General features: G+C 38.8%; 1 protein-coding gene across 2 annotated transcripts in view; it reads left to right on the top strand.

Moving 5' to 3' along the window:
• Positions 1-6,264: 6,264 nt before the first annotated feature.
• NVL (nuclear VCP like) overlaps positions 6,265-26,242 on the top strand; it is a 100,083-nt gene continuing 80,105 nt past the window's right edge. The window contains exons 1-11 of one of the 2 annotated variants that reach the window (XR_009536347.1): positions 6,265-6,444; positions 10,060-10,133; positions 11,895-11,947; positions 12,034-12,133; positions 15,900-15,957; positions 16,717-16,989; positions 19,622-19,754; positions 20,173-20,249; positions 20,777-20,911; positions 22,893-22,994; positions 26,072-26,189. Coding sequence is in view for 1 of the 2 variants with exons in the window: in XM_060127581.1 (XP_059983564.1) it covers positions 6,388-6,444; positions 10,060-10,133; positions 11,895-11,947; positions 12,034-12,133; positions 15,900-15,957; positions 16,717-16,989; positions 19,622-19,754; positions 20,173-20,249; positions 20,777-20,911; positions 22,893-22,994; positions 26,072-26,189 (1,180 nt within the window). In the remaining variant the exon portion in view is untranslated. The remainder of the gene's footprint in view (positions 6,445-10,059; positions 10,134-11,894; positions 11,948-12,033; positions 12,134-15,899; positions 15,958-16,716; positions 16,990-19,621; positions 19,755-20,172; positions 20,250-20,776; positions 20,912-22,892; positions 22,995-26,071; positions 26,190-26,242) is intronic. The other variant, XM_060127581.1, reaches the window with a different exon arrangement.

The following is a 26,242-nucleotide window of genomic DNA, read 5'->3' as shown; positions in this document are numbered from 1 at the left end:
TAAGTTGAAATAAGCCACCACAAAAAGACAAATACTGAATGATTCCACTTACATGAGATACTCTAGTAGTCAAACTCATAGAAACAGAGAGTAGAATGGTGGTTTCCAGGGGCTGGGTTGAAGAGGAAATGGGGACTTTTTGTTCAATGCATACAGAGTTTCAGTTTTGCAAGAGGAAAAAGTTCTAGAGATGTGTTGCCCAACAATGTTAATATGACTAACACTACTAAAATGTACACTTAGAAATGGTTAAGATGGTAAACTCTGTTACACGTTTTTTACTGAAATTTAAAATGGTTTTAAATGAAGCAAGAATAAAGACATTCCCAGATAAACAAAAACTGAGAGATTGCTTTGCCAGTAGACCTGCCCTACAAAAAAGGTAAAGGGTGTCAGTCCTTTAGGCTGAAATGAAGGACATTAACTTGAAACCATATGAGGAAATAAAGAATTCCGGTAAAAGTAACTACATAAGTAAATTTAAAAGTCGGTATTAATTTAATTTTGGTTTGTAATTCTTCTTTCTTTCCTATATGATTTAAAATACAGCTACATAAAACTATAAAGCTATTGATGGGCACACAATGTATAAATATGTAATATGTGACAAGGTAATGAGGGGGACAAAGCTATATATATAGTAGCAGCAAAGTTTATTCAAAGTAAATTGTTATAAATTAACATGTTTAATTGTACTTTCCAGGGCAGCTATTAAGAAATTAACTTTAGGGAAATGCAAATCAAAATCACAATGAGATTATCATTTCACACCCACTAGGATGGCTGTAATTAAGAAAATAAAAAGACAGAAAAAAGGTTTGGGCAGGATATGGAGAAACTGGAACCTTCATACACTGCTGGTGGGAATGTAAAATAGTGCAGCTCCTGTGGAAAACAGTTTGGTTGTTTTTCAAAAAGATAAACATTGAATGCCCACATGACCTAGCAATCCCAATCTTAGGTATATACCCAAAAAAACTGAAACCAGGTATTCATAGAAAAATTTGTATACAAATGCTCATAGCAGCATTATTCTTACAAGCTAAAAAGATGAAATAATCCTAAATGTCAACCAACTGATTAATTGATAAGTAAAATGTGACATATCTTTACAATGAAATCTTATTCAACCACAAAAAGGAATGAAAAAAAAAAAAAAAGAATGAAGTACCAGTACATGCTACAACCTGGATAAACTTTGGAAAGAAACTATGCTGAGTGAAAGAAGCCAGACACAAAAAGTCACATATTGTAACGTTCCATGCATATGAAATGTCCATAATAGGCAAATCCATAGAGATAAAAAGTAGCTCAGGGCTTCCCTGGTGGTGTAGTGGTTAAGAATTCGCCTGCCAATGCAGGGGGCACAGGTTCAAGCCCTGGTCCGGGAAGATCCCACATGCTGCAGAGCAACTAAGCCCGTGCACCACAACTACTGAGCCTGTGCGCCACAACTACTGAGCCCATGTGCCACAACTACTGAAGCCCGTGCGCCTAGAGCCCGTGCTCCGCAAGAAGAGAAGCCACTGCAATGAGAAGCCTGCGCACCGCAACAAAGAGTAGCCCCCGCTCGCCACAACTAGAGAAAGCCCGCGCACAGCAACGAAGACCAAACATAGCCAAAATAAATAAAATTTAAAAATTTATTAAAAAAAAAAGTAGCTTAGTGTTTTCCAGGGGCTGGGAAAAGGGAGGAACTGGGAGTGATTGGTTAAGGTATATGGGGCTTCTTTTGGGGATGATGAAAATGTTCTCGAACTGTGTATTCATGATACTGGCCCAACACTGTAAATATACTTAAAGCCACTAAATTTTATCTGTAATATAGTTTAAATGGTGAATTTTATGTTAATTTTACCTCAATTTTTAAAATATTGAACCATACACTAAAATGGACACATTTTATTATAGATAAAAGATACATCAATAGAGTTTTTTTTTTAAAAAAGAGTAATGATATTGAATTCTTATTCAAGAATCTTTTGCTCTTCTTGACCATTTGTTCTTTCACATTAATCTTAGACTCAACTTTTGAAATTCCTCCAAATTACCCATATCCACTCAAATTAATGTTGGTTGTGAATGACAGAAACCTCAAATACTGGTGATTTAAACAAGAAAGAAGTATATTTTCTCTCTTTCTCTTCCTAGAACAGGTCAACATCTTTCCTGCTTTAGGGACTTTGCATACTCTATCTGAAATTCTCTTTCAGCAACCAGTTCTGCTATCTTTAAGGTTCTCACATGTCACATTCTCAGAAATTCTTCTGCTAACTACTGAGACTGAGGTAGGCTGCTTTTGCTATTCTTTATCACAGTACCCTGATTATTTATGTCACAGTTTTCATTCATTTACTTAGCAATCATTCACTGAAAACCTATATAAAAGGTACAGTTCCAAGGGCTATGAAATCCTCATTATTTTTCATTTTTGTAATTATATGTTAATTGTTTTGCCAGCCCACCGCTTGACCCTCTCACTAGAACATAAGTTCCCAGACCATATCTGTTTGATCATCACTGTATCCTCTGACTTTAGCATAGTAACTGCTATATAGTAGACAAACGTTTGTAGATCGAATGCATAAAATGCCAGCTCAGATATTATTTTTATTCTATTCAAGATTAGAGACATGAATGAGGCATTCATCTCAAAGGAGAACAAACTTGATTAGAAATCGGAATTATTGGCCTTTACAAAATAAATCAAATCAAAGATTTTTTTTCTTAACCTCAGGAAACATGGATACAGACTCAGTCTCCAGCTCCCAGCAAGCAGGCAACCTCCTTTTTGAACCTTGGTAAGGAACCTCGGTCATGCACACTCTCACCGTTTTTCTCCATGTTCCTATTATACATTGATGACCATATAATTAATTGTCCAAACTGGAACCCTATGAGAGATAAAGATGAGAAACTGAATATACAAATAAACAATGGCCAGACCCTGTAAAAAAAAAATAAAAACAAAACAATACTCTGACTTATAATCTGCAGCAACCAGTCCAGGAAACCAACATACTATCTGCAGGTACCAAACCAGGAAGCCAGCCTGCTATCTACAGGTTGGACTTGTAGGAAGTCAGAACAATATCTCTAGCAAACAATCCGGGAAGCCAAATGATAAACCCTGTAGCATTGGCCCCAAATGTCCAGAACTCCATTGACAGCTTCTCTAATTTTCGTCCCTGCTTCAAACTTAGGACTCACCAGAGAAAGCCAAATATACTCCCCTAACTAGTCACATAGGATGCCCTGCTTTTAGTTAGCCCTCCTACAGCTTCCCCATACCAACAGTCTTCAATCAGGGCATATCTGATACCTTCCCTTTTTCAGCTATAAAGTTTTCCCAATCCTTTGCCTGCCTTTGAGTGTCTGCCAAAATGCAAGTGATGGTGGCCAACTCCCTTGCTATTATTGCAAGCTCTGAATAGTCTTTGCCTGTTCTCATTTGGGTGACTTTCATTTATTTCCACAAAAGGAATACTGTTAATAATTGTGCTTGATCAAGAGGCAAAAATCGGGACTGTCTTGAGTAAATCAGGACATAGATCACCCTAATTAAGAAGCACAATTAGACAAGAGGCTGTTTGCTAGTGAGATACAAAATTTGGGAGGGCAAAGGTATGAGGAACAGAAGGTGAAATGTGCCACTACCACTAGGTGGGGTTGCACCATTAAAGAATGGAGGACAATTCAATTACTGCAGGAAGTTCTTGAGATGTATATGCACTCAAGTTACTATTCAGTAATGTTTTTGGTTTAGGTGTATGGTACTGTAAAATCTAAACCCTGGAATTAAGGTAAAATTGTCTTCAGGGCAATGGTTACTGGAAATAATTCCAATGGAAAATGTTCTAGCCTACAGTTATTGATGCCTAGTATTAACTTACTTTCAGTTATCGCCTACTGCACCTGATGCAGTAAATAGGTGAAAAACACACTGCTTGCCCTTAACAAGTTTGCATTCTAGAGTACTTAAGGTCCAAATGAGTTACATAATTTTCAGAGCCCAATGCAAAATTAAAATAAGGGGCCACTTGTTCAAACAGTATTAAGAATTTCAAGATAGCAACTGCAGAGCATTAAACCAAGCGTGGAGCCCTTCTGAGCACAAAGCCCTTTGCAGCTGCACAGATCACACACCCATGAAGCTGACCCTAAGTGTAGAATAGTACTATCCAACAAATTATAGACTAATACACTATGCTGCTTGGTATATGTTGTAATGCTGCTGGGCCCTTTAGCCTGTTTTATTCTATGTGGTACATTTGGTATGCACAGAATAAAATTACATTTAAAAAGTTACTGGGCAATGAGTATATTTGTGCTATTTGCTGTAAGGAATCTTCACTAAAGTTTAATCAAGCACGTAAATACTTAATCTAATTTAAAATATTATAAAAGTTACAATTATAATTATTTTGCTTTTCCCCACAAGACTCACGGGCAGGGCAGGGACTTATACTGGTAGGTATTCAGTAAATACTTGTTGAATGAATGAAAGGAGGCTTCACTGGGTGGAGATTTTAATAAAAGGAAATATCAGGAAAGGCTGTAAGGGAATGGTTAGCTAGGATGCTGAAACTCATAGGCTGGCCAGGACGGACATTGTAGATAAGAGGAAATGTCAGTGAAAGCAAAGTGCTGTGTATAATTTATTTATCTGTTTATCATTATTACCTTCCAATAGAACTATAAGTCCCATAGAAGCAGGAATCTTTTCTGTTTCTTCATAGCTGTACTCAGTGCCTGTGACATAGTAGGTCTTCAATAAATATTCATTGGCTGAATAAATGCAGGCAATGCTGCTTAGCTAAAAGCAGAGTACCTATATAGTGAAGAAGTAGGAAATGAAGTTGGAGCCACGTTGCCCAATGTTTTGAATATCAGAGTGAGAATCTATACTTCATCCAGTGTACAGATAACAACCATTAAAAAGAACAGTGTTATACTCTAAACTCTGAACAGAAAGTAAGTCAGTGGTACCCTGGCTAGAAGATTATCTGTTGTCGACTGAAAAAATGCATACCCTAAAAGTTGAGGATTATGTTTTATTTGGGAGACTTACTGAGGACTATACCCCTGGGAACCAGCCTCTGTGATAGCTGTGTGATCCAAAGAGGTAAGGGAGGAGCCAGGATGCATAGGAAGTTTTGCTGAAAACAAAAACAAAAACCTTTAGTTGAACATCAAAAGATTACCGCTAATCACAAAAAACAGACATCTCAAGTCAATGATTTTAGTGCTTTTTTATGTACGGGAAGATGCAAGAGTCTGGCCTTATTGAAATTATACCTTTGATATGCACCTTAACTATCTAGGGTCAGTATCCTGTTTTTCTCCATCCTGAATTCCTCTCAGGGTGCACCACTGGGGGCAGCAAGAGTGGCTGATGGCTTTATGGCCACAATATCCTTTGTTTACTAAAATGGCAGGCAACATGCTTTATCCACACTGTCAACATCTCACCATCTTCTCTTAATTCCATCACTACTTAGGCCACACTTAATATTGTCATAAGCCAAGTAAGCCTCAAATAAGAATACTGAAAACACGATTAAAACAAGCAAACAAACAGAAACTAAAGCCAGTAAATTTTTTGATAATGGTTCCTTTATTTGTGTCTCCTTCGCTGCAAGATGAACTTCTTGCGGGCAAACACATACGTTTAATAAAATTCTGGGCAGTTTCTAAGCCAAGATGGAGTCTGCCACTGGATGTGCTCAATGAATTATCTGTCGAAAATACCATAATAGCAAGTAATTTCCAAATGTAACAGATGGTTTGGTTATCTGGGTAAGCTAATCTTTCCTTCTCTTTTGACACCAAGCCCCTTTGTCGGGTCTCAGTAATGCGCGTCACTGGGTGGGAAAGCAAGCAGCAGGGTGGCGGTGTGTTTTTATCCTGATCTAATCGTCCCAAGTATCTAGTTTTTGTTTTGTTAAGATTCTAAGTCAAGATTAACTTTACATTCGCAAACGGTGCGCCTGGAACGCCTAGAATCTGACAACCGAAACCGGCTACAAACATGCGTGGGACCAGGCGCCCGCACTAACCTCCCCGCAGCCGCCTATGCGCTTCACCTCACAGTTGGGAACAATAAAGTTGAGCGTGTTCAAACGGGTCCTTGTCTTCCAGGGCCTCTCGGACAAGCCTGTAAGATAAGACTCCTAGAAACTCCCTACTGCTTTCAAGTCTTCTCTGTGTGTTTTCGGTAGTTTTTTTTTCCTCACTCGCCATACAAAATTCTTGAGGGGAACGGCACGGGCTAGGCCGGCTTGGGGAGCATTTCTCGGGGAAGCCGGCCCGGCGTTCGCCGCGGGCAGCCTCGGGGAGGCCCTCGGTTCACGTGAAGCCCAGGCTGCGGCGACGGAAGCAGAAGCGATGAAGCCCAGGCCCGCGAGGTTTGTGGATAATAAGCTGAAGCAGCGCGTCGTCCAGGTGTGTATCCCGAACGGCCAGGCCTCACAGTGGTCCGCGTTCGGTGCCCAGGGTCACCGCAGGCCCCTTCTCGGGGGGCTCCCAGCTCGAACCCATTAGCCGCCTGCTCTAGTCTGGGTGCGGGCGTGGAGCTGTTGACAACTCCGCTTCTTTGCGAGCGGTTCGAGGCCTTCCCTTCTCACTGTGGGTCGGGGTTTCACAGAGCAGCCCGAGATCGTGGGAGGCTGCGGCTTGATGGGGCCCAGCCCGGATCTGCTTGACCTCAGTGCAGATCAGCAAGGAGAGTGCAGATGGCCTTTGAGTTTAAATCTTCCTGTCTTGTGAAGTAGGGACGGCAACATTCTTCGAAAGCCCGTGTGGGCGAAGCGCTTTGGGGGCCATGAAGAATACGTAAATTTCCATTCTCAGGAAATTTGGGGTCGGGTTGGGACACAGTAAAAACAGGTACTCTGGATCTGACTTTATAATGGGCACTTTACCTACGGTTTTTTTTCATTTTCATAATCACCAGTGGAATGCATTGTGTGGTAAATGTCTTGGAATGGTATAGTCAGCACGCAATCTTAGTTAGAAAGAGAGACAGATACTTTAAGAGCTATATACTCTCCTTCTGTCTCTTTTACTTTTCCGGCCACTGTACAGTCTCCTTTTTGGATCTGTCTCTTCCTATCATCTGTTGGAAGTGCCTTTGAGCACCTGTGCTCTTACCTTCTCTTCCGTTATCCTCGTACTTCTCTCTTATCCATCCACACTTCTAGGTGATCTCATGCAGTCTAGTACCTTTAAATACTATTTACACATTCATGACTTCTAAATTTATATTATAATCCAATGCAGATTTTATCTTGAATTCCAGATTGATACGTCTGGCTGCCTACTCAACATCTCCTCTTGAGTGTCTGATAGATATTTCAACTTAACGTATACAAACTAAACTTTTGATATTCTCCTCCAAACCTGTCCTTTCTTAGTGTTCTTTATCTCAGTAAATAACATCCATTTGTTAAGGCCAAAAACCTTAAGACTCATTCTGACTTTTGCTTCCTGTAACCAATTAATCAGCAAGCTATTTGGCTTTACCTTCAAAATATACTTCAAACCTAACCACTTTTTACCATCTCCTCCAACATGCTAGTCCATATCACACTCCCTATTAGAGTATTGCAGTAGCTTCCCAATTGATCTCTCTGATTCTGGTTTTACTTAAAGTCTGTTCCCCACGGAGCAGCCAGGAAGATCCTTTTAGAGGGAAAATTGGAGTTTGCCAGGGCCCTGCTCAAAACCCTGTGGTGGACTTTCAGACGTTTGGAGTAAAATCCATCCGAAATAGCCCTATGTACTTTGGCCCCATCTACCTTTTTGTCCCTTTCGATCTCTCCCTTGATTACCTTGTCTTACATACACGGACCTTCTCAAACATGCCAACCACAGGACTTTCGCTGTTGTAGTTCACTCCGTCTCAATTACTCTTCCGCTGGATGTTTGCACAACTTGCTCCTTCACTTTATTCAGGTCTCTGAGCAGTGACTCCTAATGGCTAAATCCAGTGGCCTCTTCTCAGTCCTTGCCACACTTGACTGCTCTTCAGCATTTGACATTAGCAGTTTTCCTCTCTTGCTTTTACTTTGGTTCATTATAAAAGTAGTAGGTTCTTATGGTTTAAAATAAAACCATAAGAGGGAGGGTATAAAATGAAAAGAAAGAATTCCTTTCATCTCCACTCCATTTCTCCACAGGTAATCAGGGAGAGTTTCTGTTGTATCTTTCTTAAAATTTTGTATGCATATATGCACTTATAGATGTATTAATTTTTTTAATCACACACATGGGCTCATCTGCATCTATTCTGCTGCCTGCTTGTTTCACTTAGCAGTATGTTTTAGACATCTTCCCACAAGTAGTACACTTGCCTCCTTTTAACTAGCATATTAGTTATCTATTGCTGTATAACAAATTACTCTAAGACTTAGCAGATTAAAGTGGTTTTAGTTCTGTTGCGTTTTGGTTTGCAGTGGGTATGAGATATACATGTATATGTATAATTCAAGATTAACTGTGGTAAATGACAGCATGTTATAGGAGTTCAGAGAAGGGGAAGATTAACAAGAACGGTCCAGCTGTGGATACCTAGTCTCTTGTCATTGGAGGCATTTATGCAGAGACTGTTCTTATGTGTTAGGGATCCTTGAGAAGAAATTGCTGTATGAAATGGGGAACCTAGACTGGATAACTACCAAGTAGTGAAACTTGAGAGTTGATGGTTAGACCTTCCAGGTTTGAAATCTGGCCGTGTAACTTATGTGCTGGTGAGCAAGTAACTAACCTTTTAAAGCCTCCTATAAAATGGGGGGAGATTGACATCTACCTCATAGCATTGTGAGTACTAAAAGAGATAATGTGTAAAAGGCCCCTAGAACAGGTTTACCAGGCCCTTAGTTTCTTAGTAATTTTTTTCACGATGCTACTAGGCCCAAAGTAATACCTAATGGGTTTGTTTATTAAGTAGTTAGGTTCAAGCAACTTAATAACTATTTAGTCCAAATAACTTATTAGCTTTTTGAACAAATAATACAAAAAGTGCAAGGAAAGTTAATGCATTTGTATTTCATTCTTAAAATAACCACAGTTATTTACTAGTGGGATTTGTGAGTCCATTGGGCACAGCACAACTTCTCATACCTTCGGATCAGATTGACACTGCTCCTCTCATTTCGTGTTCCACCTTGATTTTTTCTTTTCTTTTTTAAAATTAATTAATTAATTAATTTACTTTTGGCTGCATCGGGTGTTCGTTGCTGCACGTGGGCTTTCTCTAGTTGCGGCGAGCGGGGGCCACTCTTCGTTGCGGTGCGCGGGCTTCTCATTGCGGTGGCTTCTCTTGTTGCGGAGCACGGCCACTTTGATTTTTATTACAGCAAATGCTTAAAAAGCCAGTTTTGCAAAGATATGACATCATCAAAAGGTGATTTAATATTGCAGCTGTGAATTGTCTCAGGCTGGTACAGTGGACCCTGGAACAATCCGGGGGTGTGGTGCTGACCACCTCCCCCCACCCCCACCCCTACTCAGTTGAAAATCTGTGTATAAGTGTACAGTTGGCCCTCCATGTGTGGTTCTGCGTTGACATATTCAACCAGCCCTGGGTCACCCAGTACTGTAATACATATTTATTAAAAAAATCTGCTGTAAGTGGACTGGTGCAGTTCAAACCCGTGCTGTTCAAGGGGCAACTGTAGTTCCTGCACTGTTGGACAGATACCGAATATTACTGTGTTCCCTCAAACTTAAATTATCCCTCGGTGCTCTCACAAGTTGAGTGCTTTGTTCTGGTATATTTGGGAACCTAGGGTATAAGAAGCCCTCACCTACTTACTGCCTTATAGCTATCCTAGTTATTATTGTTGTGTTGTCATAGTGATTAATAATGTTAATTAAATTCTTTGATTCAGATTTGATAATTATTTGGTGATTTTTATTTGTATTTCCAGTATACTTTATTAATGGAGAGTTTACATTAACATATGACATGTTTGAGTAGCTCAGTCGCTTACTTGTCGATTAAAGTCACTGAGTTTGAACTATATTGTCTTGTATTTATCATGTTTTCTGTTTTAGTACCTCACCAGTAACCGATGTGGCAAATATGTGGACACTGGAGTCTTAGCATCCGATTTACAAAGAATGTACAGGTAAAGAAATGTAGTCTCCAGATTCTTGCTTTTCTTTCCTACCATTTTTAAAGTTTACATCTTGCCTAAATTTCCAACCGATATTAATAGCCGCTGGCAGTAGTTCACCAGTCCATACGTTTAGAATTCAGTTTATCTATACAAACATTTATCAGGCACTTGTGATGTGTAAGGAGCCGTCCTTGTTGCTAAGGAGAATGGCTGCTTCTTATGTTTCGCACACGACTCTGGTCAGGAGTATACTGCTTTTCCTGCTTCATTAAAAAATTAAAACCGTTAGGCATGATCTCCCTCAGTCTCCTGACTATCTAAAAATGTGTAGTAGTCTTTGAGTAGTCTTTCCACTGAAGATTAAATCCTCCTTTTGTGCCTCTAATCCCACTTCTTCTGCTCTGTTGCCTCTCTAATTGTCTCTGCTTTGTGTATTTCACTATTTCTATTTTCTTGACTTCCTTAGTCTGTATATTAGTTTGCTAAGGCTGCTGTAAGAAAGTATCACAGAGTAGGTGGCTTGAACAACAGAAATTTTATTTCCTAATGTTGTGGAGGCTCCAAGTCCATGATCTAGGCATTGTCAGGGTTGGTTTCTTTCGAGCTCTCTCCCTGGCTTACAGGTGGCTGTCTTCTCCCTGTGTCTTTACATGGTCTTTCCTCTGTGTGTGTCTGTATCCTAATCTCTTATTTTTATAAAGACACCAGTCATGTTGGATTAGGGCCCACCCATATGACTTCATTTTACCTTATTTACCTCTTAAAAGGCCATGCCTCCAAATGCAGTCACATCCTGAGGTGCTGGGGGTTAGGACTTAAAACATACGAATTTTGGAGGGACACAGTTGAGCCCATAACACTCTGCCCTCTTGCCCCCCACATTCATGTCTTTATTGTTTGCACATATACTCCCTCCATCCCAGCGGCCCTGGAAGTCTTAACCAATTTCAACATCAACTCTAAATCCACAGTCTCATCTGAATATCATCTAACTCAGGTATGAGTGTGACTGGAAGTATGATTCCTCCTGAGGCGAAATTCCTCTCCAGCTGTGAACTTGTGAAGTCAGGCAACAAGTTATCTGTTCCCAAAATATGATGATGGGACAGGCATACGATAGACATTCTCATTCCAGAGCGGGGAAATTGGGAAGAAGAAAGGGGTCATGGTCTCAAGGAAGTCCGAAACCTAGCAGGGGAAATTCCACTAAACTTTAAGAATAATCCTCTTTGACTCAGTGCTCTGTCCTGTGGGCTCACTGGGATGACTGCCCTGCCATTTGGAACCGAGTGGGAGACTGTGCCTCTCCCTGGACCTGTGTCCTCTGGGCGCGTGGTATCAGTGGCAACCCTGACACCTTCGGAGCCTCCTTTGTAGTCATTCTTTCCTTTTTTTGAAGGATAAATGTGTTCGCAGCTGCATTCCTCTTTTGGCCTGCCCTGTGGAATCCAAGAAGTCCAGTGGCCTTCCTTCATTTCATCCTTTCTCTGTCTTCTTCAGTACAAGCTGGCAATGTTGCTGCTGCTATAACCCTATTTCTAATCTAGAAAAATTACACAGTTGTAAAAATATAAACTCAGAAGTTGTTTGAAAATAGGTTTATGGTCAGTGTGAATACAGTGACATAATTATATATTCAGTGTGAATACAGTGACATAATTATATAAATATATATATATGAGAGCAAATTTATATTCTCAATTTAGATTGAGCTTAATGGGAAAATATTGGTGGAGACCACTGTACTAAACTTCTGGTTATGTTTTTCAGTATAGACTATGGTCGAAGAAAAAGAAATGCTTTTAGGATTCAGGTAGAAAAAGGTGAGTCTTTTAGTGTTAGAGCTGCATTATTAATAAAGTCATAGAAAGAATTGTTTTAGCTCATGGCATTTTTCTTTTCGTTTCAGTATTTAGCATAATTAGTAGTGAGAAGGAACTTAAGGATCTACCAGAATTAGAAGATGAACATCTGGCTAAAAGAGCAAGGCACGGTGAAGAGGATAATGAGTAAGGATTATAGAATGGAGACATTTTTCCTAAAACATGAACCTGATCACGTTACATTTCTACTTGTAAAACTTCAGTGGCTCTTCATTGCCAGTGAGGCCCAGCATGATACTTACCTGTCCAGACTTTTACCTCAGACCACTGAATGCTCACTGTTCCCCAGAGAGGTCAGCTTCTTTCTTTGTGCCTTTGTGTGGGTGGTTTTCTGTAGCTGGAGTGTTCATTACCCCTTTTGGAACTTTCATTCAGTTTTCAAGAGTTAGCTTTCTTTTTTGGGGTGGGGGGGTTATAACATCTTTATTGGAGTATAATTGCTTTACAATGGTGTGTTAGTTTCTGCAGGAGTCAGCTTTCAAAAGGCTATGTTATTGCTTTTTCACGCCTTTTTGGACTCCTCCTTTCTCAGCATTTCCTTAACTCCTAGTTATAGATATTTAGTGTAGCATGTCTATCATATTATATTGAGAGTATTTGTTTACGTGTTTGTGTTACTAACAGAACTGTCTCATTAGCTCTCTTTTTCTCTGCCCTAATACAATGCCACGTACATAAAAAGGTGCCAATTAATTTTGTGTTTAAGAAGTAATATTGTTGGGGCTTCCCTGGTGGTGCAGTGGTTGGGGGTCCGCCTGCCAATGCAGGGGACATGGGTTCGTGCCCCGGTCCAGGAGGATCCCACGTGCCGCGGAGTGGCTGGGCCCATGAGCCATGGCCGCTGGGCCTGTGCGTCCGGAGCCTGTTGCTCCGCAACGGGAGAGGCCGTGACGGTGAGAGGCCTGCGTACTGCAAAAAAAAAAAAAAAAAAAAAGCAGTGATATTGTTGAGTTTTTTATGACTGTGTTGCAGTAAAATTGACATACAGTAAGCTGTACTTTTTTTTTTAAGTTCCTTTACTCTTTTTTTTAAAATTTTATTTATTTATTTTTTGCTGCGCTGGGTCTTGGTTGCTGTGCGTGGGCTTTCTCTAGTTGCGGCGAGCAGGGCTACTCTTCATTGTGGTGCGCGGGCTTCTTATTGCGGTGGCTTCTCTTGTTGCGGAGCACGGGCTGTAGGCACGTGGGCTTCAGTAGTTGTGGCACACGGGCTTAGTTGCTCTGAGGCATGTGGGATCTTCCCAGACCAGGCCTCGAACCTGTGTCCCCTGCATTGGCAGGCAGATTCTAAACCACTGCGCCACCAGGGAAGTCCTAAGCTGTACATTTTTAAAATGTACAATTTGTTGGGTTTTGACATGTATATATACTCATTAAACCATCACCATAAGCAAGTTACTGAACATATCCAACCTCACAGGGTTTTTTTTGCCCACTTGCAATTTGTTTCTCCTTGCATCCCTGTTCCGAGACAGCTGTTGATTTGCTTTCTGTCACTATATGTTTACATTTTCTAGAATTTTATATAAATGGAATCATAGAGTATGTACTTTAAAAATTTGGATTCTTTCAGGATAATGATTTTGAGGCTTATCAACGTTGTGTGTATCAATATTTCATTGCTTTTTATTGCTCTGTATGTATGTATATGCCACTATTTTTTTACCCATCTACCTGCTGTTGGACAGTTGGGTTGTTTCTACTTTTTGGTTATTACAGATAAAGCTACTGTGATAACTTATGTCCAGGAATTTGTGTGGAAAGTGTTTTCATTTCCCTTCGTAAATACCTGAGAGTGGAATAGCTGAGTCACCTGGTAACTGCATATTTAACTTTATAAGAAACTGCCAGACTGTTTCCAAAGTGTTTGTGCCATTTTACATTTATATCAGCAGTATGTGAGAGTTCCACTAGTTCCACATATTACCAACATTTGGTATGGTCAGTTTTTAACTTTAGATAGTCTGTAAGTATAATGTTAGCTGTAGGTTTTTTAAATAGGTACCCTTTATCAGATTGAGAAAATTTCCTAATATTCCTAGTTTGCTCAGAGTTTTTATCATGAATGGGTATAACATTTGTCTAATGCTTTTTATGCAGGTATTGAAAGATTTTATTATTGGCTTTCTCCCCTTATTAATTTGGTGAATTACATTGATTTTTGAGTGTTAAGCCAGTCTTGCCTTCTTGGGATAAACCCTACTTGGTTCTAATATAGTATTCTTTTTATATATTTAATTTTTTTTTAAATAAATTTATTTATTTACTTTTTGGCTGCATTGGGTCTTCATTGCTGTGCGTGGGCTTTCTCTAGTTGCGGCAGGCAGGGCCTACCCTTCGTCGTGGTGTGCGTGCTTCTCTTTGCGGTGGCTTCTCTTACTGCAGAGCATGGGCTCTAGGCGCGGGCTTCAGTAGTTGTGGCACACGGGCTCAGTAGTTGTGGCGCAGAGGCTTAGTTGCTCCACGGCATGTGGGATCTTCCCAGACCAGGGATCAAACCTGGGCCCCCTGCATTGGGAGCGCGAAGTCTTGTCCACTGTGCCACCAGGGAAGTCCCGATTTTTGCCAGTTTTATGGGCAAAAAAATTGATTGTATTATTTTTATTTGTAATTTTTTGAAAACTAGTGAGGTTAAGTTTTTTGATTGTTTCATGTTTCCTTTGTGAATTTCTTGTTTATGGGTTTTATCTCTCATCTGAGAGCTATTTGAATTTTCCTTATTAGTTGTCAGAGCTCTTTGTATAAAATAGCACCTCTTTTTCTATGTATTACAAATGCTTGTCACAGTTTGCCATTTGCCTTTTATTTTTGTTTATGGCATCTTTTAATTAGAGGAGTTTTGCATCTTTACCTAGTCAAGTCTTTCTACCTATTTCTTTATGGTTTGTTTATGCTGATGTACTTAGAAAGACCTCTGTCACAAGAGTGTATAGAATAATTACCTATACATTTTTCTTGTGTCTTTATGGTATTTCATTTAACTCTTTATAATTAATTTTGTTAACTTATAATTAATTTTATTTGTAGGGCATGAATTGTAGAGCAAACATTTTTTTTCCAAGTATTTGAATAATCCACCTTTTTTAACTTGATTAGAAATGCCCCAGATTATACTAATTGAATTTAATGAATAACGAAAGAATTCATGTCTTAATTATAAAGGTGGGCGTAGAATTTATATAAATCTTTTTACTTAGGAAAGGTCCATTTCTTGTTTATTTTCTAAAGAAACTATATTAAATGGTAACAGAGTCCTATAGTTACTTTAAGCTATTAGATATCAGCTGTCAGTTATAATGAACTGAGATTGCAACTTCAGTTTGTAGTTACTAGGATTTATAGTTGTTTTTGGCCGTATCATATGAAAAACTCTTTGTACCTTCATTTCTCATGAATGGACTTGGAGAAGTTGCATTTGGTTACATGGCTTGGTCCTGTTGAATTTGTTACTCAAACTGCTTTATCATGGCTTGCTGGAATATTTCTTCTACTGACATCTCACGTTCCTAAATGAGACCCTTGGATCTGATGGGAATTTGTATGTCACTTTGCTAGAATAAAGATAACCACAATTTATTAAGCGTTTACTATGTGCTAAGGACTTTGCAAGCTTTCATTTAATCCTCTGTTAAGCCAGTGAGATAGACATTATTTATTATCTCCATTTTATAGATAAGGAAGCTGAGGCTCAGAGAGGTTAAGTAGAAGCTAGTAACTTCTAGAAGCTAGAAGCTAGTAAAGCTGGATTTTGAATCCAGATTTCTCTGATTCCAAAGCCTGGACTCTCACTACCATAGTATTTTGCCTCAGTATATTTTCTTGTTTTGGGAAGTAATTTTTTTGGGATGTGGGAGAAAAGCCTTTACAATGTTTCTTTTCTTCTTTTTACTGAGGTATAATGAAAGCTATTCTGATGATGATTCAAATATGGAAGATTACCCAGATCCACAGGTAAGTCAGATATTTAATGGACCAACTTTGATTTTTTAAAAATCATTATGAATCCTTCTTAGAAAAGATCAATAAGGAATAGAATAAGAGACTTTGAACATCTTCATCAGTAAATAATTGAATATTTCTGTGTACAGCCTTGATGAACCCTTGGATTGGCCATCCTTCCAGTATTTGTGTGTATAGCCTATTATATAGTGGAAAGAAGGGAAGAGGATGGCCAGAAATATGGGCAGACAAGAAAAGAACGGGCAATTAATAGTAAAAATGGAGAAAAGAATACCTTTTCTGCCAAAGAGCTGGCATTGACAATAAATAGGCTTGGATTAAAGGGAAGTATGGGAATAATATGTGAAATTATTTATAATTTTCTTTTTTTTTTCCATTGATAATTAAGCTTTTGAATTTATTAACTAAGTCATGATGATACTGTTATATTTGATCCAGTTTTGAATTGATATTTGATCCAACTCATTTTCATTATATTTTATTCTATTATATTTTTTAAAAACAACCATTCTTATTTGGTTTTATTTAACTGCTAATTATGAATTTGTACATTAACTTGGAGTGGAGGGGGTACATCTTTTTGAATAGTAAATGTTTGTGAATTATCCTATTGTAAACACCTGTATTTTCTGACTGCAGTTGTTTTGAGAAGAGGTGTTGAGAGGAAAAAGTAGAAAGCTTCTTAATATAGGTAATCAAACTTTCATGAGTACCTATTGAGTAATTTATGCTAAAATCATGTTTCTACAGTCAGCAAATCAGATGAACAGTTCCCTGCTCTCCTTATACCGGAAAGGAAATCCTGATTCTGTTTCAAGTACTCCTGACATGGAGCGAAGAGAAACCACGATTTCAACACCACGGATAACTTCCAAAACAGGCTCCATTCGTTTGAAGACCCCTGCCAGAGGTTCTGAAGGAGGATGGTTTATTGACAAAACCCCGGGTGGGAAGAAAGACAGTTTTTTCTCAGACCTATCAGATGAGAAAAGTAATGATAAGAAGCCGATCTCTGAGATAGAGGTATTTTTATAGTGGAATTTTAGCCCCACGTAGTTGGAGCACATTATACCCTTTTCATTGAACGTAATATCAGGCAGATTCTTGTGTTTTGTAAAAGACTTAGGAACTTTGAGATACATGTAGAAGTTGATCACTTCCCACTACCGTCATCATTTTCATCCTAGTCCAAGCCTCTACTCTTTCTTTCCTTAACTATTGAAATAACCTTCCAACTGGAGTCTGCTTCCATTCTTGTTCCCCTAGTTTATTCTTCACACAGAGATAACTTTTTTACAAGTTAAGTCCGATCATTGTCACTCTTTTATTAAAAACTCTCCAGTGGCTTCATTCATTCTACGGTCAGAGATCTTGCAGTTGCCAGGAAAGCCCTATATGATTTGGCTGCCCTGCTGCCCTCCTCCCCCACCTCCCAGCGTTGCTTCAGCCACAGCTGGGCTGTTTCTAGAATATACCAACCAGGGGACTTCCCTGGTGGCACAGTGGTTAAGAATCCGCCTGCCAATGCAGGGGACACGGGTTCGAGCCCTGCTCCGGGAAGATCCCACATGCCACGGAGCAGCTAAGCCTGTGTGCCACAACTACTGAACTTGTGCTCTAGAGCCCACAAGCCACAACTACTGAAGCCCGTGTGCCTAGAGCCTGTGCTCTGCAGCAAGAGAAGCCCACAACAAAGAGTAGCCCCTGCTTGCCACAGCTAGAGAAAGCCCGCGCACGGCGACAGAGACCCAACGCAGCCATAAATAAATAAATAAATTTATTTATTTTTAAAAAAGAAAGAATATACCAAACCTTCTCTCACTTGGGGCATTCATACTTGTACTTTCTGTTTAGAACATCTTTCCTGAGATTCCTGTGGCTCACTCCATTTCTTCACATCTCTTTTCACATGTAATCTTCGGAGAAAGGCCTTCCCTGACATGTAAACTAGCACATCACTGGATACTTTGTTTCCTAACCCTGCTTTATTTCTTTTTTTTTTAAAGTACTTAAAAAATTACTTATTAATCCCTTGAGGGATTAATGACATAAATGGGTACACTATGAAAATGGACAAAATAAGTAGACACTTTTTTTTTATCTTTTTAAATTGAAATATACCATATATAAAGAAAAGTAAAGCTTGATGGATTATCACAAAGCTAGCATAATTGGACATAATTCTTTTTTTTTAAATTAATTTATTTATTTTGGCTGCACCGGGTCTTAGTTACAGTATGTGGGATCTTTAGTTGTGGCATGCGGACTTCTTAGTTGCGGCATGCAGACTCTTAGTTGTGGCACGTGTGTGGGATCTAGTTCCCCGACCAGGGATTGCACCCGGGCTCCCTGCACTGGAGCGTGGAGTCTTACCCACTGGACCACCAGGGAAGTCCCCTGGACATCATTCCTACCTGATTCTTTTAATGCATGGCAAAGAGGGGGTTTAAGGTAATCTGTCTCCCGGTAGAGTGGCTGTCTGTGCTCTGGGGCTTGCTGTCCAGTGTGGGAGATATTAGCTGCATGTGGCTGTTGAGCCTTTGAAATGCGGTTAGTGCAAATGAGGAACTGAGTTCTTAATTTAAATTTAAAAACTAATAGTTCAGTTATTAGAAAACTTCTAAGTATACTTAGAATAACTTCTACTTTTTCAGCTGTAAATTTTATAAAATCTAAATACAAAGTATTTCCCATGAAAATTTAGTGTCTGACTTGAGATGTGCAGTAAGCATGAAGTATCCATTGGACTTTGACGACTTACTACAATGTTTTACAAAAACAATGTAAAACATCTCAATAATTTTTATACTGATTATATGTTGAAATAATAATGTTTTGAATATATTTGGTTAAATAAAATAGATTATTAATTTCCCCCCAAAATTATTTTCCCTTGTTTCTTTTTTCCTTTTTTAAATGTGGCTACTAGAATATTTAAAATTACATATGTGGTTGGTATTATATTTCTGTCGGATGATGCTGCTCTAAGTGGTTTTCAAGCACCAAGCCCTTTGATTTGGCAAAACCTCTCCCCTCCCCTTTTGAATTATTAGTGGGCCTTTTCCAAATCTATTTACTTTAGTCATTTGTCTCTAAAGAACATTATTATCGTTGGCAAGGTCAAGGGAAAAACTTGACCCTTATGTTGAATTATACTGTTTTACGGCTGTCAGAGCAGCTCTGTCATCATATTTAATTTAGTGATTGATCAGACATCAAATGAACACCAACTGTGTAAAAGGCTCAGTGAGAAATAAAAGATGAACGTTAGTGTCTTAACTCCAACTCCAGAAGCACACAATTCAGTGACGGAGACATAGACAGGTGAGTCACTCAAATACAAGGCCGACTGTGGTAGGCTGTACTACGGTTGCAAATTTAGTGTTCTGAGTGTGAAGAAGAGATTAATTCTAATTAGAAGAATCAGGAAAGGAGGTTTTCAAATGTTAGGATATAAAATGAGAATTAAGGCTATGGAAAAGGACATCCCCAGCAGAGATCAGCCTTAAGCAAATAGGTTGGGAATAGCTAACAGGTGAAAGTGCTAGGGCAGGAATGATTTTTTTAATAATGCCCATCTTTTAAAAAAATATATTGGCATTATAATTCCAAGCATGGCACATTTAAATTTCCTTCTCCCCCCCCCCACCCCCAGAATTCAAAAGATTCTTCTCTTCTGGAGAGTAATAAAAAAAGAAAAGGCAGGCTAAACAGCAAAAGAGGCAAAAGGAAGAAAGAAGATCTTCAGGAAGTAGATGGAGAAATAGAGGCTGTCCTGCTAAAGAAAGGTGAGACGCCAGTCCTGTGGGTGGTGGCAGCTGTGTTTGCTCTGAGAGAGGCATCATGATTCCAAGCTATTTTGCATGGGGGACCTTCTGTGTGCAGAGACATTTACTAGAATTGTTTACTTAAAGATTATTCAAGGGCTTCCCTGGTGGCGCAGTGGTTGAGAGTCCGCCTGCCGATGCAGGGGACACGGGTTCGTGCCCCGGTCCGGGAACATCCCACATGCCGCGGAGCAGCTGGGCCCGTGAGCCATGGCCGCTGAGCCTGCGCGTCCGGAGCCTGTGTTCCGCAACGGGAGAGGCCGAAACAGTGAGAGGCCCACGTACCACAAAGAAAAAAAAAAAAAAAAAAAGATTATTCAATATAGTTCTGATTTGCTACTGAATCACTAATCCTTTCACCTCCTTTTTTGTTTACCAGCTAAAGCCAGGGGGCTAGAATTGCAGATCTCCAAGGTGAAGTTTGAAGATGTTGGAGGCAATGATACGACATTAAAAGTTAGTTCAAATTCAGAATTTCTACCTTAGATGGATATGGCCAATCAGTTATTCAAACAAAGCCTTTCTCTTTTTATCTAATAGGAACTGAGTATAGAAAAGAAAGCCAGGAAGGTGAGAAGGGCAAGCCTGGCTGTACTCTTCAGGGTAGTGAGGGATAAAAGAAACATGTCTTCAACTTTTTTCACCATTTTAATTATAGTGTACATAAGATACATGCTTTATAAGGAGTATTACTTTAACAGTTGTAAAAGTTACTATTTTTTGGTGTTTGTTTCAGTTACAATCTAGTTACTATTCATTGTATTTGCAAGGTAGATATTATTACAGCTTAGGAAATGGAAGCTCAGAGAGGGTATTGCTAAAGTCACAGGACAGGTACTAGAGCTGGGATTCTCAGGTGTAAGCCTAACGCCTGTTCTCTGTCTACTGTACTTTGCTGCTCCAAAGAATAGGTCCTTTCATTACACATTGATCCTTTCTCTTTGGGGCTGTGAAGATCATCGTTCCTATTTATTCCCTAACAGGAGGTCTGCAAGATGCTCATACACATGCGTCACCCAGAGGTGTACCACCACCTGGGCGTCATACCCCCACGCGGAGTTCTTCTTCATGGACCACCGGGCTGTGGGAAGACGTTGCTTGCACATGCAATTGCTGGGGTGAGGTTTGCTGACACTTGTTTGCTTTTGTAATTTTTGTTGTTACTCGTTTTTATTTTTTCTCTTTGGTCACCTTGAACCACACTTGGCATATTCTCAGGAGGACTGATCCTTTCTTCATTTTTTTACCTCTTTTCATGCTGCTATGTGTGAGATGCTGTTTTAATGTATCCAGTTATTTATATGGCAGGGGTTGGGTGGGAAGCAAAATAATACAGCTGTAAACAACTCTTTTTTTAACCACACAGTTTACATTTTAGTCACTTCTCTTTCTCTTTAAGCCAGTGGTTCTCAAGAGCAGTAAAATAAGAAAACTGAAGATTGTATTGTCCATAGAACTAAATATTCAGAATTTCCATTCAGAGTCATGTTTTTATCCTTTTTAGTGTTAAAATATCTTTTCTAAAATGGTGATACTAGGTACTCACTTGGCAAAATAAAAAGCAATCTTAATTTTAGTCCCATCAGATTTCTTGGAAACTGCGTTGGATGGTAAAATGCAAAATGTCCAAGTAACTTCAGTTTGAAGAATAGCATACTATGCCAATCATTAACAGATAGTGCTCTATGAAAGCAAATTATTTTTATAGGAGAACTTGATTGATTTACCTCATTTATTCATTTATTGAATAAATCTTTTGTGTGACTGCTGCATGCCAGACATTGAAATATAGTGATAAGTAAAACAAACTCGGTTGTTATCTTTAAGGAGTTTTTCAATCAAATGAGAGACAGACATTAAACAGTCTTTCACACAAATAAATGTTGCTCATGATTACAATTACAGTGAGTGAGTGGGAGACACAGGTGTAGAATGCTATGTGGTATGTTGTTGGTATGTTGTCTTAAGCCAAGTTAAGAGTTAGGATCAAAGAGAATATCATTGAGGAAGTGAAATTTCAAGATAGCCAGAAGAATAGTAGGGTTTAGGCAGGGTTGCTGCCATCTGTATTGGTGGGACGGTGGTAGTTTCTCTTCCTTTACTTTAAGAACCTGCCTCCTCTGACTAGTAACTGGCTATTTCTGTGGGTTCAGGGAGGGAGAAACGCCGGTGGCGTGTGTGGGAGACCACTGTGTCACACCCCCCTGCTATTTCCTTTCCAGCAGATAAATAACAGATGAAGTTGTTTTGGCTCAGCTCTAGGTGGGGGCAAACATATTTCTTAAGATTCAAGACCCTTTATTCAGAAGAGATAATAACAGTTTTATAGTGATATCTACAGAGTAAAAACAAGTAGAAGGTATCCAGTCATAAAGAAGATGTGGCACATATATACAATGGAATATTACTCAGCCATAAAAAGAAACGAAATTGAGCTATTTGTAATGAGGTGGATAGACCTAGAGTCTGTCATACAGAGTGAAGTAAGTCAGAAAGAGAAAGACAAATACCGTATGCTAACACATATATATGGAATTTAAGAAAAAAAAAGTGTCATGAAGAACCTAGGGGTAAGACAGGAATAAAGACACAGACATACTAGAGAATGGACTTGAGGATATGGGGAGGAGGAAGGATAAGCTGTGACAAAGCGAGAGAGAGGCATGGACATATATACACTACCAAACGTAAGGTAGCTAGCTAGTGGGAAGCAGCCTCATAGCACAGGGAGATCATCTCGGTGCTTTGTGACCGCCTGGAGGGGTGGAATAGGGAGGGAGACGCAAGAGGGAAGAGATATGGGAACATATGTATATGTATAACTGATTCACTTTGTTATAAAGCAGAAACTAACGCACCATTGTAAAAAAAAAGAATAAACCATTTCTCTATCATCAAAAAAAAAAAGGTATCCAGTCAAAGTGTTTGGATTAAATTTTAGATTTTTAGGTAATGTTTTTCATTGGACCAACACAAGATGAGGTTCCTCAGAAAATTGGTCATTTATAAAATGTAATTTTGAGAGAGGGAATGAGTGAGGAAAAAGTAGGGAAGTGAAAATTTGACAATTTGGTCATTCTTTTATATATTTGTGCATAGGAACTTGACCTTCCAATATTGAAAGTAGCTGCTACAGAGATTGTATCTGGAGTATCTGGAGAATCGGAACAGAAGCTGAGAGAGCTATTTGAACAAGCTGTGGTGAGTCAGCTAATGGCTCTAATTTTAGGTGTTCAAATATAAGGCTACGTGGAAGATCCTATTTTCTCTAACGCTGGTATTTGTTAACCTGTTCACTGGCCATTCTTTTCTAAACATGGTAGTTTGTTACTCATGGTGGCTAAATGTTTAAAGTAGATTAACTAACATAGACTGTTGGATAAAATAATCTGTTTAATCTGAAAATAACGTAATTGGTGAGAAGTTCTGGGCTGTCATACCCAATAGTGATATGCTGAAAGGAGATTTTCTTTGTGATACTTTTTTCACTTTTACTTTCCTTAACGTAGGTTTGACCGAACAACCTGTAAGCAGTGTGAACATTTTTAACATTTAAGGATTATCACATTATAAAAGTACCCATGGACATGCCAGGATAAACTCTTCTCTATTTGTATAATTGAAGCTGTGAAAAGAAAATTCTGTTACCAGAGAAATTACAGATTGGATATTATTCTGATTATAATTCATGTTATCAAAATTTGGATGCTTAAGAACTTATGAGGAAGATGACATTTGTATCTCATGAAAGTTTTATCTTCAGTGTAGTGTTATGGTTAAATGTACTCTCAAGTCAGAAACATGGGTTCAGTTCCTTATGCCACCACATACTAATTGTGTAATCTTGGGCAAGAGATTTAACCACTCTAACCCTTAGTTTCCTTACTAGTAAACTGTTAATAATACTACTTAAATCTCATGAGGTTGTTGATTGTATTAAATGAGAGGGTTCATATAAAATCTTTAATGTAGTGTTTAGCACACAGCAAAAGCCAAAAACGTTAGCTATGACGTGCTCACTTGAGCAGTCACTAGTCATCACTGGTTGAAAACTAAAAAATAGCAAAAAGTTTAAATTTATGTTGTCATCATTTGCACCCCAATTATATAGGGCCTGGTGAACATGGCCAATGCATCTGAAATGCAAAGCTGATGGGAAATTAGAAGAGAAAGTGTATTTTATCAGTACTTGAAAATGTTTTTTTAAATGGCAAGAATGTAGCAAAATTCGTTACCTAGTCCAAGCTAGTATTGTTTGCTGCCGTAGGCCAGTAAATGGGGAGACAAGTTGTTGGAGCAAGGAATAGAGACTTTATTTGGAAAGCCAGCCAACGAAAAAGAAGGCTTCTTTTATTCTAAAATGGGGAAGAGGTAAAGTCCTGGTTCTGGTCAGACCCCAGAAGGGATGTGTTGATTTTTTCCTTCCTGCAGTTATTCACACAGGTGAGCCTGGTCAGGATGTTTCCTGTGACTTAAACATAGACTGTCATTGGAAAAGCTGTGGATGCACAAGGAAGGTGCAGAGGAAGGGTGGGAAGGGTACTGTGCAGAGCAAAGCTAAATTCTTTCAGGTGTTACCTGTTTTCCAGAATGAGCTTGATTTGATTGTTAATTGGCACACAGCTGGAAGACAAGTAATAACTTTAGTGTTTATGGTAAACACAATGATGAATGAGGATAAAAGAGACAAAGGGCAAAATTAGTTTGTTAGTTGTGTGTTTATATCTCTCTCGAACCAGTACTGAGCTGGTACTATGCCTAACAGCAGATGCTCAGTAAATGTATGGTCTAGCTCCCCTCTTTCCTGGACCCCCTGTTTCCTGATGAAAGTCAGTACAATAAGGTATGTGTGAATCAGAGAACAAAAAGGTAAAATCAGATCAAATCGTTCTTTGTTGAAAACTACATGCTTGCTTTAGGCTAAATTCTGATGACCATCATTTATTCTTTTTTCCTTTTTTTCTCATTCAGTTTTCCAGAACATTGACAAATACTATTGCCCTTGCTTTCTGAGACCTTTGCTGTCTGTAACTTTACTCTTTTGTAACTGGGTAATGTGTTGAGCAGTCAGAGGTTCTCCTTTGCAAACATTATCATGAAGAGGATTGGAAAGAGAGGCAGCTAGCGGCAGGCCAAATTTCTTTCCCTTTAAAATGCAGTGGTTCACACACTTTTTAGATATCTTAGCCAGGCTGGCAGTCTGACTCTTAGCATAATCAGTGTCGCTCCTAACTAAATAACTAAGGATGAGCTGTGCTTTAGATTGTAAATCTACATCTTTTTATTTAAATTTCTCATTTTAACTGATTCTTAATCTGTTTGTTTTTTATTATGGTAAAATATATTTAACATAAAACGTGCCATTTTAAACATTTTTACAGTTTGGTGGCATTAAGCACACTCATATTGTTATGTGACCATCACCCCTATCCATCTCCAGAACTTTCCATCTTCCCAAGCTGAAACTCTGTACCCAGTAATCACTAACTTTTCATTTTCCCCTGCCCCTAGCCCCTGGCAACTGCTGTGCTACTTTCCGCCTCTGTGAATTTGACTATTCCAGGTAGTTGTTGCTTATATTGTATCTTAACTTAACTCTCTCTGAACTCTATCTAGTTTATGTTTAAAAAAAGACTGAACGTGATCGTTGTCCACATTGAATGTATTGGAACTTTAGCCTCCTTTCTTACTCAATGTAGTCTTCAAACTAAGCCTCTGGTATTTTCAGTTGGGGATGATAAAAACAACGTAAACGTATTTAATGCCACTAAAGCATACACTTAAAATGGTTAAGATGGTACCACAATAAAAAAAATAAAAGCAAAGCCTCTGGTGCTTCCTAAATTCCTCTTATAGCAGATTCTAGGGAAAAGCTTGGATGTTTTTATGTTGGTAGGAACATTCATGAAACGTTTGTAGTGAACTTAGTTTTTCTAGTTTAAAATTTATAAACTTACTATTTTTAAATTTCAGAACATAGCAAATGTGCCTAATTTACGAAAGAATTTCAGTAGTTTTATCATCACAGAACATGGATTGATAAGAAGACTATAAATGTGTTATCCTATATGTAGTCTCTTACTGTTCTCTTTTAATCCTTTCAGTTCTCCTAAGTCAGATAAAAATCAGAAGTAAATCACTGTGAACTGCCTTCTTTAGGGTTATTCTTTTGGTGAATGATCCTTGAACTTTAAGATTGAAAAAATGTATATACTTAACTATGCTGCAGTACAGGGAATACATTTATGATTGTATTTTTGTGATATTCTTATTTCTAGTCAAATGCACCATGTATCCTTTTTATTGATGAAATTGATGCTATTACCCCCAAAAGAGAAGTTGCTTCAAAAGATATGGAACGAAGAATTGTAGCCCAGCTCCTAACCTGCATGGACGGTCAGTTTGAAATAATGAATTCATTTTAAGAAAATGAATTTTCTTTTTTTAGT

Source organism: Lagenorhynchus albirostris, chromosome 2, assembly GCF_949774975.1.
Source record: "Lagenorhynchus albirostris chromosome 2, mLagAlb1.1, whole genome shotgun sequence".
Classification (NCBI taxonomy): domain Eukaryota; kingdom Metazoa; phylum Chordata; class Mammalia; order Artiodactyla; family Delphinidae; genus Lagenorhynchus; species Lagenorhynchus albirostris.
This window is presented reverse-complemented; position numbering and strand designations above follow the sequence as displayed.